The 13,768-nt window shown below is 41.4% G+C and overlaps 1 protein-coding gene across 3 annotated transcripts; it reads left to right on the forward strand.

The window, feature by feature from the left end:
* Positions 1-1,589: 1,589 nt before the first annotated feature.
* Positions 1,590-8,820, forward strand: RB195_010363 (uncharacterized protein; the record flags this gene model as incomplete). Of its 3 annotated transcripts, XM_064191334.1 has the most annotated exons (13): positions 2,236-2,302; positions 2,362-2,377; positions 2,594-2,667; positions 2,747-2,868; positions 2,944-3,084; positions 3,219-3,334; positions 4,168-4,239; positions 4,521-4,664; positions 5,646-5,746; positions 5,873-6,030; positions 6,087-6,186; positions 8,426-8,632; positions 8,720-8,820. In XM_064191334.1, the coding sequence occupies 13 exons, from the start codon at positions 2,236-2,238 to the stop codon at positions 8,818-8,820; spliced, it is 1,419 nt and encodes a 472-aa protein (XP_064048916.1). The 3 variants fall into 3 exon arrangements, with proteins under 3 accessions (XP_064048915.1, XP_064048916.1, XP_064048917.1); XM_064191333.1 differs by lacking the exons at positions 2,236-2,302; positions 2,362-2,377; positions 2,594-2,667 and adding exons at positions 1,590-1,592; positions 1,810-1,876; XM_064191332.1 differs by lacking the exons at positions 2,362-2,377; positions 2,594-2,667; positions 4,168-4,239 and having other exon boundaries at positions 2,260-2,302.
* Between the last annotated feature and the right edge of the window lie 4,948 nt (positions 8,821-13,768).

Raw genomic sequence — 13,768 nt, forward strand, 5'->3', positions numbered from 1 at the left:
CACATACCATCCATGATTGCTCTGACTTTCGACAGCAATGTGTTACCACAATTTCTGAAATTGGCGGTTTCATCGCACAAAAACAACCACCATTCAACCTGTATGTTATACTCTAGTTTTCAAATCTTAAACTGGGCAGTGAGGCACTTAAGTTTTCTGCTACATCACGGTTATGCTCGCAAGCGCCCGTGATATTTGTAGCTTATTTGGGACTAATTATTCGCTCAAATTTGCCACCGAGAATCGTGATAATTATGCTCATTACTTTTCTGTTCTGCTGCTTCTTAATCTAAGCTCACTCGTACGCTTATATTTTCTGGGTGTACAATTTTTTTTCGTAAACCTAATAGTTCTTAATAGTTGTGTTGAAATCGGAAAAACGATATAGAGTTTAGTTTAGCACACCCTTAACTTTTAATTAGTATCGTACTGCTAAGGAAAAATCTCTTTGTTTATTCACCGTTCTGATGAATTTTTGAATATATAAAATCCTTATTCTTCTATACAAACCGGAAGTACGTCTATCTCTCCTATGGACTTCACTCGACTTGTTTCGAGGTTTTTGTTCAATAAACATTTTCAGATTTAGTTTTTACCTTCAAAGACAGCACGTAACGAAACTGCCCTTTTTGGGGGTCTCTGTGTTCGAATCTTCGTAGAGTTCGGGGTGTAGATTACGAGTATCAAAGAACAAATAAGGCTATTCTCAGTGTATCATCTCAGCGAGAGGATATGTTCAAGCTGTGAGAGCTACGCGTTTCAATCAGCACATCAGCCTCATGTTTTCGTTTTCTAACCGCAAGTATGCACGAAGAAATGCACTTTCAGTGAGTCACATGGATAAGACGATTCGTCAGCTCACAGCAAGAGCTGGTCGCCTTCCTCCCACAGACGCTAATTTTTAGATCACCGCGTGGGCTACGTTTTTTATGCTTCTGCCAGCGCCAGTGTCCCAAATTTTTAACCTTCAGAGTATAACAGATCCCGCACTAGCACTCACAGTATTCCTGCACAACGAAAACATCTCCGATAAATCCAACTGGATCCAGTTTTTTGAAATGCTTTGACTAGAGTTAAGAAGTGTTTGTTCGTGACCGATTTCTGTTTCTACAAAAGGTGTACTGGGATCGCAGCTTACTGCTAAACTAGCACATATAATATCTCTAGTAAGACTAAGAAAACATTTCGTATTCGTCGAGGGATAGCAAGTGCGGCACGCAACAAATTCTTCGATGGTTCCCATGAAGTTCGATAGTTGCTACTGTTGGTTATTTTTGCATCGGCTTCTGCTTGTAATTCTCTTACTACTGTCATTGAAGAGCAATTATATATTGTCAGCATTGAAGCAACCAACCTAAGTACTGTGTAGTTCGTCAGGAAATCCACTAACCAGTAACTCCAGACATTTTTTTCTTTGTTACGTGCTAATGTTGTTTCATACCATTGAAATGGGAAACGCACCTCGACGTATCACTGACAATGTTTGATTCGTGGGGAGGGGGATTTTACTGTGTTTGCAGAGCATCGAACGACGTTTCTTGTGTGCGTGTGTTTCTTTTGCAAACCACCCGCATTTATCACATTCTGCGATGGTGAGAACATCTATTTCAACAGTTTGGTTTACAATGAGTTAGTGAATTTCAGCGGCAAAGTGGAGCAGCGGGTAAATTTCATGAGTCTCTCAAAAAAAAGACCTATTGGTTATCCGCAGTCGTTAGGTTACACGAGAGAAGCGCGGAGCGAGATGATCGAGCGCTCGTCGCGGTTCGGAGATGTGGATCGTAGGACAATGTGGAGTGCAACTTACAGACGAATCTTCCGATCCGTCTATCCTCAGGAAACGAGGGAGCGTCTAGAAAATGTAACGCGCAGGTAGGTGAGCAGTTCGCTTGTTTCGCTTCTTCCTGGTAGGGTCCAAATACATTCCTTTTGCAAGCGTTCAACAGGCCGACTTAGTGAGTTTTCGTTAACCATGTGAATGTCTCATCAATAAGGAGCTCCGCTTTCCTCGGCTCTCAGTGATAGCCATTGCATAGCTCTAAAACCAAATGCTTAACATAATTTCTGTAGAAGAACTTCCAGTATTGGTCATAAACACATCTCCTTACTTATCTGTTTGTTTGCTTAGATGCAATAGGAGGCGCCATGAGCAGGGGCAAAAAAAAAACAAATTAGGATTTTCCGTGCTAGGGTTTGACAAGTCTACTCAGCACAACTTTGCGTTCGATACCATCAATGTTCATTTGCTTGATTGACGGCATGGATGCGCTTACAAAGGCTGCGGTTCAAACACCAACACGAGGTGCTTCACCGTCAACTTCACCGAACAATGATCCTGTTGATATCATCTTTCATCCTCAGACGTTTGGGAATTAATGTGGGTTAACAACTCGATAGAACTCATAGAAGAATTCTTTTATCTTGATTGTGTGCTGAACAACAGAACAACATACCTTCGACTTAGATATCTTTGAGAAAGTACCATATGCTCATGTAATAAACTCGTTACTGCGGTCGACTCCCATTGTCAAAGAAATCAAACTATGGAAATGGCCTTTGCTGCATGGAATTCTTCACATTCTTCTTATTTTAGGAATTTCACAGAACGTGATCCCTTCCAGGCATCCCCACGCGAAATATTCCAGAATAAAACGGAGAATTATACTGGTCGAAGTTTCAGAAACTTTATCTCCAAGTTCCACATGTTAATCTTCTGAGTAATTTAGTTGTGAATCAAAACGTTCAGATTTTTGCGGCACAAATGAACGACAAGACTCAAAGAGAGTTTCAATTGACGAGAGCGAAGCTCGCAGTATGCTCAGAAGGAAAGCGAGTGAGCGCGAAGCAACTTTAGAAGATGTTTCTACTGTGCGTGCACCTTCAAGGTTCAGCAGTGCTCCAAATCGATCGCTTTTGCTTGCGTTGATGCCAGATCTTTTAAAGGACGACGACGTCGGCGAATACATTCGTGACGTAATGAAACGCGAATTTCGTGGCGAATGTGATCAAGTAACTGTGAGGCAGCTGAACCACCATCCCGAAGCTGTCTTCAATAAGACACTGAAGCTTGTTGGACCTGAGAAGGTATGTGGGGTAGAAGATTATGAAAGATAACTTATCTTCGGGATTTGCTCCATTACCTGGAGAATAAAACGTAATGTAGAACTGGAAAATTGCTCATTCTGAACTAAAAAACCTGTATCGCTCATTAAATTCAGACGGTATACGTACATCTACGAAACCGCGTGAAGACTTCATGCAAACAGGAAGATCAGGGTACGGTTGAAGAACAACCCACAGAGCTTTTTTGGCCGGAGGATCAGTACGCAAGAAGGTAAGACTTCCAAAGTGTTTATTCAATTTGTTTATTTGAATAAGAGGTGCAGAATGGAAAACGGAAACCAGAAATGAAGCGAACTACAGTTGGAGAATGCGTAAAAAAAGTGCAGTTCTCTAACATTTTTGTAGGGGGTTGTCACAGCATTTTTCTAGCGAACAAGACGAAATTTTTCTGCATCTCTCCCTGTGTCGTTCACACTGACACAGGGAGAGATGAACATAATCACCCTCTTACCCACGACCTACGACCCTAGGCATTACCCCTTGAAACCCGTAGCACCCTAGATTCGCGGGATGATGCCTTTAATCTCACATTAATGATCATGTGTTCAAGTATTCAGCATCGAACACTCGGATTCATTAGCATCATATATTATTATAGGGAGACGCGGTGCTCCTACTTTCCTTTTTCTAAGAAGCTAGTTTTACCTGAGAATTTTTTTAACGTCTTACTTGTCAGAAATCAACTGCTGCACTTCATATTAACTATTACTTCTTTACCATTGCTGTGAACCTTCTGCTGCAGGTTGATAGAAAAGAAGTCAAGTTTAATCAATCATAAGTGCATATGTTCTAGTATGCCTATCTTTCAGTTCTAGGTTAATCTGGGCTAAGACTTATAGTTCTACTTCCATCTCTGGCTACCTGGTTTCGGGCGCCAAAATTTGCTAGATCTAACGCATTTAACGCACGATTTACCATGGGATCGGCATCACCAATGACTCAAAGTCTCCGGGCTATAGCTCTGGGTTGTATTAATAGCCTTGCTACTTTAAATGTAGCATCAGAGACATGCAATTCTAACTGTACTTAACATCCTTGTTTGAGATTGTTGGATATGAAGACTTCGGAGCAATCTGTTGAAGTCTTTGAAGATGAAAGAAAGTCGGAGGAGTTGCCGTCGGGTCTTTGATCTTGGTACCGTAGGTTAATGACTATCCGTGTATATGTAAACCATGATGTAAACAGAAGTCTCAAGATCTTCTGGTTACTTCATGATTACGGAAATTTGATATGCTATGTCAAAAAATCAAACGCTTCAAGGATATCTGCATGTACTAGCATATTATAGTACTACATAGCACTATCTCTATTTAATGTCGTCTGCGTTGTCTTAGTTTGTCCTACAGAGTGGTTGAAGAATATATTGTTTTGCCTTCTTTGTTTTTTTCTTTTTGCAGATCAAAATCTTCACAGGAAAGAGAAGAACTGCATCGTCATAAAGTCAACGACTCGGTGGCTCACACAAAAGCGTCTTCGTGGACAGGACCTCACTATCCGGTTCCCCGAACCACCTCTGTTCTTTCATGGCGGGAAAGCTCAAGGTATTCCGTTGTGAAGGACTGGGTATGAAAAATCCAACATTACGTGAAACTCGCTGCAGTTGCGTAGGCAGCTACGTTCAACGCTACCAAAAGCTAAAAATCTGCATTTGGATTTGATGTCATTCCGTCATTGAATACTCCACCTGAAATCTGCACCACCTCAGATTCGTGGGGTACTTTAGGAAGTTCTTAAATCCTTTCAAAACACAAAGAATAGGATATGATCGGCTCTTTAAGATACACAATACTTTGTGGAGTTTTAATGTGAAGTTTATTCAATGTCGGGATTGAAGAAATAAGAATAAACAACAGTGCGACAGTCGACTGCTCCAAAAGCTGGAAGTTAAAGGCATCACCCCACGAATCTGAGGTGGTGCAGATTTCAGGTGGAGTATTCGTACACGGGATGGGAGACTACGGAGAGGGGGGTGATTCCGTCCATTTCTTCCTAAATGCCGTAAAAAACGGCCCGGAAGATGCGGCACCGCACAAGGCTGGCGCGCTACAGTCGAACTTCTTGTAGAAAAAAGTGCGACAAAACGCCTGAAGCCGTGTCGGTATCTTACGGGCCGTTTTTTACGGCAATTTGGAAGAAATGGACGGAATCACCCCCCTCTCCGTAGTCTCCCATCCCGTATACGAATACTCCACCTGAAATCTGCACCACCTCAGATTCGTGGGGTGATGCCTTTAAAGAAAAGTTAGTACCAAATAGAAAGTAGAATGAAGGTCAGAGAACAATTTTCTTTTCCAAAATTCTATTAACCTCTTCTTTTTACTCCGGCGACCTCACATGATTTAAATTATATCACTTACTCGTGAAACAAAACTTGATAAAAGTCCACTGCATAGGGCTAAAAATACTTCATTTGGTGGTTTGTTCTATTTTACGAAAAGGTTAATGTTAAAAAAATCCCACAATCGTCGAGAAGAATGAATGATTGAAAAAATTGTTGAGAACCGCTAGTCTTTTTTTTCAAGGAATTACAATTACCACGATGAATACGCATACAGAATGGGAACGCAGGTTCAGAGAATGATAGATGACCTTATCTGGAGAATTAATCGCGGAGATCCTCTCGGTGCGTGTTTATATCTTTGAAAATTTTACTGCTACTGCTACTTAACCTTTACCTCTTGCAATTTATTGGGGCAAGCATTGAACGCGAAAATTAACAATTAATTAGATTAACACTTAAGTAGTTTAGATAGGGAGGATTTACATGCTCTCAAAGAAATCCATCTTGCCAGAGTAGCACCAGATGAGGCCGAGCTGTTCTCGCTGCTGCAGTATCGTCGTGGACAGGATGAACAACACATCTCACACCTACGAGAGATACTAGAAAAGTGGTACCTGACGTATGAGGCAAGCCGACTAAGTTACTTGTGTTGCTTCAACTCACAACTTCTGATTCTTGCCAGGATCTTCTCGAAGCGGCGCAGCCGTTCAACTCCATTACTGCAATCATTGCACATCTTATCCTTCTAGCTGACGCCTATTTTTTTCACGCTAGAATTGTTGGTTGGTAATGGTTAATTTTGGATTTTTTTCATTGGGTGATTTCCATTTAGCACTTCCTAATTCTTCCAAGCCGCGATAAAATTGCCATGACGACAGAAAAATAGCAGACCCATCCAAAGCAGTCATCCGCATCACCTACACTCCCGGTGGTCTTGCTCTAACTGGCTCCACTTGTAAATCCGCTTGTTCCAATGATGTATAAGAGTAGCCCTTAAGCTTTTCCCCTCGCGAAAAATGTGAAAAGCATCTGGACCTTTTGAAAGGTCCTTCACGGAAAATGCTATCTGACCACGGTCAGGTTTTCAGTTTTAAATCTCATGACGTTGACATTCTCGACATTGACGTTTAATGTGTAACTCAGAATTCTTTTTTTCACTTGCGCGAGAAGAGCTGTTTCTAGCACTTTAGATGGAGCATTCAATGAGGGAGATCACATTTTCCATGTTCACAGTTTGTCCAAGTTTCTCAAGAGGAGATCAAAGCAGGAAGAATGTGCTTTTAAGATAGATTCGGGGAGGAAAGAAGACAAATTGTTTTTTCTTCACACCATCCTACCAAGGAGCGACTCAGAGAGCATGTAGAACTCTCTTAGCCGCTCTTTTCCATCCCTCTTGCTCGGAGGCAAGGCCGTTCGTCGTGCTTTCAACTTGATACAGATAAACTGGAGCACTCTGAGATGCCCTTTCTGCTGAGGATGTAGCATAGGAACTCATGTGTCACCCACGAAGATAGTCTAATCCATGCTTAGCTGAAGCTCTTCACATGTTTCGCTGAACCCGACCAGCATTCGTTCTGTCTGTTTGATGCTATAAGAATGATGACGTCAGCGAAGCGGAAGTAACCCTACTTGCGGAAATGAACGTTCACCCTCATTTTGATAAATTCTAACTTTCTTTCAGATGTGCCGCCTAGGCTGAATGTTATATGTCAGACTGTATCGCTCTTTTAGATCTTTCTCTCTACGCCGATTGTGATTTTCGTCGAAAAAAGGAAAAGTAGTTTCTGGAACTCTGTTTATTTGCATGATTATACTTTATTTATGTTTATTTGCATGATTATACTCTATTTATTGTTTTCTCAATTTTGTTTATAATCACTCCTGCAGAAATATTCTTGTTGCTAAGATTGGACGACAATTACCGATCTGATGGAAATCGTCTTCCCTAAACAACAGCGCGATAATCCTGATTTCATGCTAGCTGGAAACCTTGCTTTCCGAGGAAAACCGTGGTTGAAACTTGCTTTTTGACGTATGAGTAGTTTTCGTTTTATAATTGCCGAAGTTCGAAAGCGCAGCGACTGCTTTTTCTCGCCCCGAGAACAATTCTTTGTAAGCTTAATGCTGAGTTCTTGGTTGTCCACATCTCTCGGTGGTTTTCAAACACCTGACCTCCCTTTGACTCCCATAAAGAAGCTCGATGACCCGATTATATTCGTTGGCGAAGTTGTCCGTTTTAATATCCTCCTAAAACGGCAGCACACTGATACACGCATGTAAAGGGTGGCACACTTAAACCATACTTTTTTAGTAACTTTGTAAGACTGAGCTTTGTGTTTTGCGGGAAACAAGCAGTGAATTTTATCTCCTACACGTTCCAAGTTTTAGTAATCATGCAGCTTTAGACGGTTGAATAACGAGCTCACGTACTTCCAACACGCAGATTTCGCCATATTCATCTTCCACTTCGCGCTCTTGCCCCAACTAGAAAAGATATTGATTTTCCTGGAATATTGTTAGTCTAAAATGGAATGGTTTTCCTCATTATAGCACAGACACGAGGCGAAAGATGAAAGCAGATTTTGCAAAATGCGAATACGTAACTTCGAACATTCATTAAATACACTGTAGCGAAAGTTTGATATTAAATCATTCAGCGCTGCATGGATACTAAACTTTCAAGTGTTTGGAACCTGAGGGTCACTATCTATGCACTTCCAGCCACACACAATTTAAGAACACAAGTTCCCGTTATAGAAGATTCTTAGAAAAGTTTGATATGATTGTCCACCTTGTAAAAATACGCCCCACATGGAAGGTACGAGTCACTCTTGGGACAGCAGAAATAGGGAGCCCTTAATCAACCGGCACCTCAGAGTAAGTCGCTTCTGGGATGCATTTGGTCCTGCATCCGCAACCAAGAAACGCGACGAGGAAATCTGGCTGGGATCCATCCAGTGAAATATTCGTCTGTCAAAGTTCAAGTTTAAGCTATCTGTTCCACATCTACTATAATTCTAGCGAGTGAAAGTGTTCAACGAAAGCTGTACCGACGTTCCATTGGCATCTACAACGATCTTCTGAACCAGGCAAAACGATCTCTTCATTCCACTGATGTCTCTCTCCTCTCGGTTGTTGAACGAATCTCTCAGATCCTACGCGAAAGTCATATCCAGGAGCCCGCGCTCGTTCTTGAGATCACTACAATTCTGGATAAGGCTGAAACAGGTTGTTACCTAATTCTGTTGCTTTTTTTGTCCCACCAACCAACAATTTTTGGTCATTAATTACCTTCCAACTAATTCACGATTGCAGATTTGAAAAGGCAGCCAGAGGGCATGGGCGCACATAGGCGAATCGGTCGTGCACGGGAAAATGTTGCAGCACTTGGCAGCTACTATTACTTTTACTTCTGAGCGTCAGAACTGTGGAATGACGACTGCTCCCGAATTAAATGCTATACTAAATCTTCTCCATGAGATTAAGGGCTGATATCGCATTTGAATCTTTTCCCGTGTTCAAGTTCGCATTTATTGTGGATCTGACTCTGTTATTAATGGCAGTTTATCATGAAATTCATGTGTCGTTTATATGATTTGCTGTGTACAGTGTAGTGACGAATACATAGGAGAAACAGCTAGACCACTATGTATTCGAATCAAAGAACACCTGGACGGCAAAAGGAAATCATGTGACTCCACTGCATTGGGTGGTCACAGGGTGCGGCGTCATAACGGAGAAGATTTTGAAGTTAAGATCACGATTTTGGCGCGCGAACCTAGCATTGCGGCGCGCAAGGCTCTGGAGGCTTTTTGGATCCACTCCAAGAGTCCAAAAATGAATCGCAAAGAGGAATGCCTCTCCATTACGCGGGAACTCGCGCCTTATTTAAGGCTGATATTTGATTGCGCTAGTCACCTCACATCAGGTATCTAGCAGTGGCAGGATAGTCAGCTGATGCTAAGGTACGATGTTTTCTTTCACAGATAGCTATGAGACCCAACGGTTAACGTAGGACTTTCTTTGTTGGGCGGATAAGGCGTTTGATCGGATTAGTCACGTTCGATTTCACCCCTTTCAGGCTCTGAAGAAGGCGATATTGCCGAAACGTTAGCCACGAATAAAGGACTATAACAACCTCGTGTACGGCTCTACTAAAGAAAACAATTATCATGAAATTGATGGTGTCTCTTTGTGAGTAGGAGGGAGGTGGGGTAGCGGTGTAGTCCACAACTATGAGTGTGATCAACTCAACTCCACCTAGTAACTCATAGAAAGGTAAAACGGCCCTGTGGGATCCCGAATTTCAAACGATGCGACTTAGAGGGTCGGGTGTAGTGTAGCGGTTAGAGGTTCCGCTGATTGCACAATCGACCAGAGGTTCGAATCCGCCCTAGTGCTCATCAAGCCTTCCATCCCTCCGGGCTCGACAAATTGGTACCAGACTTGTCCGGGAGGGTAAAAAGACTGACTTTACACATCGGCTAGCCACTGCAGGTCATTGTATAGGCCAGTTAGGAACCTCAAACGATTCTGAATTGAAGTGAACGTGGGGCGCCATTCCAAGCGGACTGATTAACGCCAGAAATCTTGTCCTTAGTTAAGCAGCAGAGGCTGGATGTAACCAAAGGTGCTTCAAATGGTTTTTTTTCTGATTTATTAGGAAAAATTGAGCTTGATCACACCTATATTTGTAAAGCACACCCGCACCGCATCTTTGTCGTAGAGATCACAACATCGTCAATTTCGTGATACGCTGCCTTTAAAGGTGTGATTTATCATTCTGGGATATCTCAAATGCATTTCCGTTGCAAAGTGTATAAAATTGGATGAAGTTTAGTTGTGTACTGCTAAAATGTCAATTTCTCTGACTTTGCTACCACCTTTATATTTGTAGGACTCATGATAGAGCAGCTAGCTATACTCCTTCGTGGATATGCGAAGTTCCTGACCAGTTCACAAGTAGGTCGCTATGTGTTTCTCAGCAAAAGGTAGGCTGTTTCAAAACTGATGGGGATCAAAATTCTGTGTTCAGCCAACTTCGTGGCCTCTAACACAAGAGAATGAAATCGAAGACTACCGCAATTAACACGACTGACTACTAAAAAGAATTCTTTGAAAACAAGAATGCTTGACTGATCCCACTTGAAATATCATTGACCTCGGCGCCATGAAGCGTCAACGTAAAGCAGTCCTGCATTCTTTGTGGTGCCGATCTGGGCCCAACATTTTTTAGCTCAGCAAAAGTGAACACACACGGTGGAGACAGAGCATGTATGTCATCATCCATTTAGCCAATTAGTCAAAATTATCCTGGATTGTTTGATCCAAGTAATATTTCCTGCTAATAAAAACAAATAAAATAATCTAAAATAACTCCTTCATGCGGATGTTTTTTGAAAATCTGGATAAAATAAACATCTTGGTTTTCTTTCGTCATTGTCAGTATCCTTCGTACCTTACATGACCGAAGGTACACTATATTATTAAAGATATCGTCACACATGGTTTCAATTCCTGTAATGTTACAAATTTTCACAGGTCACCGAAGTGTGAAAATGCCTTTATATTCATTAGATATATCAAGCTACAAAATGTGACGTAGCCAAAATAAACTAGATCACGATTTCAAGGCTGCCAACTTCTGAGTATACCTACCTCTTAGCTCTCGATCCACGGAAAAAACGAAGGCTCCGATAATGCGGTAAACAGTCCAAGGCAGAGAAGATGATAAGTTATTACTTTTGGAGATGAGTAAATTTAATTTAAAATAAATTTTAATTTTTTAAATTAATCGGCGGCCTGGGATTTTCACCTGACGCGGTTATCCGCATTTTCGCCGGGACGTGTCGTCCTTAAATATGGTTTTGTCCAACTTTCTCGATCGGCAACTCGCACAGAATTCACCTATTCACTGTTTCACATCCTGCAAGACTTAGTGTCTGGCTGTCGACACCAGGGGACCTGAGTAGCTTCAACGCAGAGCCGACGCGAGCACGTAACACTCAGACTATGCTATGCGCATCTCCATGTCGTAAACTTGTATTCAGCTACAGAAGACCACTTTCAACAACATTTCCGAAAAATTCATCAAACTTCACAAAAAAAAAACCACTGTGATTATCTAATGCTTATCCGATACAAGTGCATACGTGCCATACGCTCGTAGACATACTTCGAACATTTAAATTTTCCAAGAAGCTTGAACTTGCAGAAACGTAGTTATCTCTGGTTGATTAGAACCCGCCGAAGCCACAAATCATTGATTTGCCGAACCCTAGTATAACGACGTTTATTCCTCCGAATAAGACTTCTACGTAATTGAATCGAATCTTTCTCGCTCCTTTTGAGCGTGTTGTCGCGCTGATTTCAGGTTCTTCTTTCCGTAGCTAAGCGCCCTCGTTGTGATATCTCAGCTACATGAGCCGCAATTAGCGTCAAGTCTAGTTAAGGAGGAACATCTCCAAAACCCACCATGCTTCTCCCTCTGTTCACATTCTCTCTAATGTAGTCGCTCCTGTAGCAAGTAATAAAAGATTAAATGTGAATGTCAATAAATAAATAAAATATGAATATGAATATGAAGTTCCAAAAAGTTCCGTAAGAAATTGACAAATTAGAAAATAAAAGTAAAATAATACAATATAATGAACAATATCTAGAACAAATTCATATAAGTAGAAATAGAGTTGAGCATTAACGCGAAAGGGAAATTGATTTTTTTGTAGTAGTAAATTAATTTTCGAAAAACTTCGAAATTTTTAGACAGTTACGTGCCCTTCAAACGATTTACTTGAGTTTTCATGACAATCACAACTTCTTTCATCACATCATTTATGGTGCAACATATCTGTCAAAGTGTTCGCTGGTTTGTCCTCATATTGGAGTGATTGTAAATATTGAATGTGATTTTCCACTGGTTTGGGCAGAGATGCGACCTCGACGTCATCACGACTGGTTTCAGAGAAGCAAGAAAATGCTACGTCGTCCATAGTCAAGATTGGCTCAACGAACTCACCAGTTTCATCATTTGAATGATAAAAAACAAGATTTTTTCAATCATTTTGTGTGCCATTTGTAGCCTCATCCTAGTTGAACTGTTTTTGCTGTACAAGAATCAAATCTTTCTCAGTCACTTATTTAAATATTATCATTTTGTTTCAAAGACAAGTATCGAATGCGATTCCTTACAACTGCCTCCTGCTCCCACTCCCTCCTTACGAACCCCTGTTGAGAGAGGGAAAGCCCCAACGTACGCTTCATCTTCACCGCTTCACCACAATCTTCGAACATGTTACATCAATGAATTGAATAATGTATTTTTTTCGCACTTTTCAGCAAATTGAACATTGTTGTTCTTTTCCTGCCTGTGTTGTTCTCAGTGATTAATCACGGTTTGTCTTTTTTGTCTGTCTTTTTTAAATCGCAGATACATTACATCAAATCCATTTCTCTCACTTTCATATTATATCATGTCAGGTGGTGAGGAGAATATGTAGTTTCTCCACCTTTACTTTTCGTTTGGATGTGCTCCGAATAGCTCGCAATTCAATCAAAACAAAAAATACAATAAAAAGTTGAGCGCTTGCATTCTCGCAAAAATGGGAGGATCACTATATGTGATATCGTTTCGAAGCGTGTTCCTCTCTATTTTTCTTTTCTCGGCGTCATATAAGCGATAGATTCTTCAGAATATTTGTAGGAAGTGAATGTCGATAGTAAACTCAAAAGAACTGGAATCATTAGCAGTAGTAGCCTTAGCTTCGTTACATTTTCCCAAGAGCTCAAGTCTACTCAGGCGGAATCTACGGCAATCAGAGTGGAGAGTAACACAGTTTAGAGTTTTTTTTTACTTCAAATTAAACTTCACCTTGAAGTCTGTTCTCTGTACTTCGGGTCTTTCGACTTGTGTCTCCCACAAGAATTTTTTTCAATAATTAATATTCCACTCCACACTGATTTTCCCACGAATCTGACGTGGTGTGAGTATCCACGGGAAAAGTCAAGGATGCGGCAGTAGATTGGCGTGGTGTGATTCCGCTCATCTCTGCTAATTGTCGTAAAAACGGCGTGGGAACAGCTCTAGTTCCTACGAAGTACGTTAAAACGCGCACCTTTGTACATGTTCCAGTTCCCTCAGCATCCTATTCATTAGTTTTACTTGAATAAGTTAGCGAGAAGACCTCATCAATATTCGACCGTTCGCACGTGGACGCGGCACGTCGCAAGGTGGCGCGCTGCAACCGATTTCGTAGGAAAGAACGCCCTCCTCCACGCCGGTGTTCTCCATCTCCACTGATCTGGATGTGTAGGCACGGTAGCGCCATTCTTAAAAAGTCGTTGTATTTGTGTACAAGTGCTCGT

Source organism: Necator americanus, chromosome III (assembly GCF_031761385.1).
Source record: "Necator americanus strain Aroian chromosome III, whole genome shotgun sequence".
NCBI lineage: Eukaryota > Metazoa > Nematoda > Chromadorea > Rhabditida > Ancylostomatidae > Necator > Necator americanus.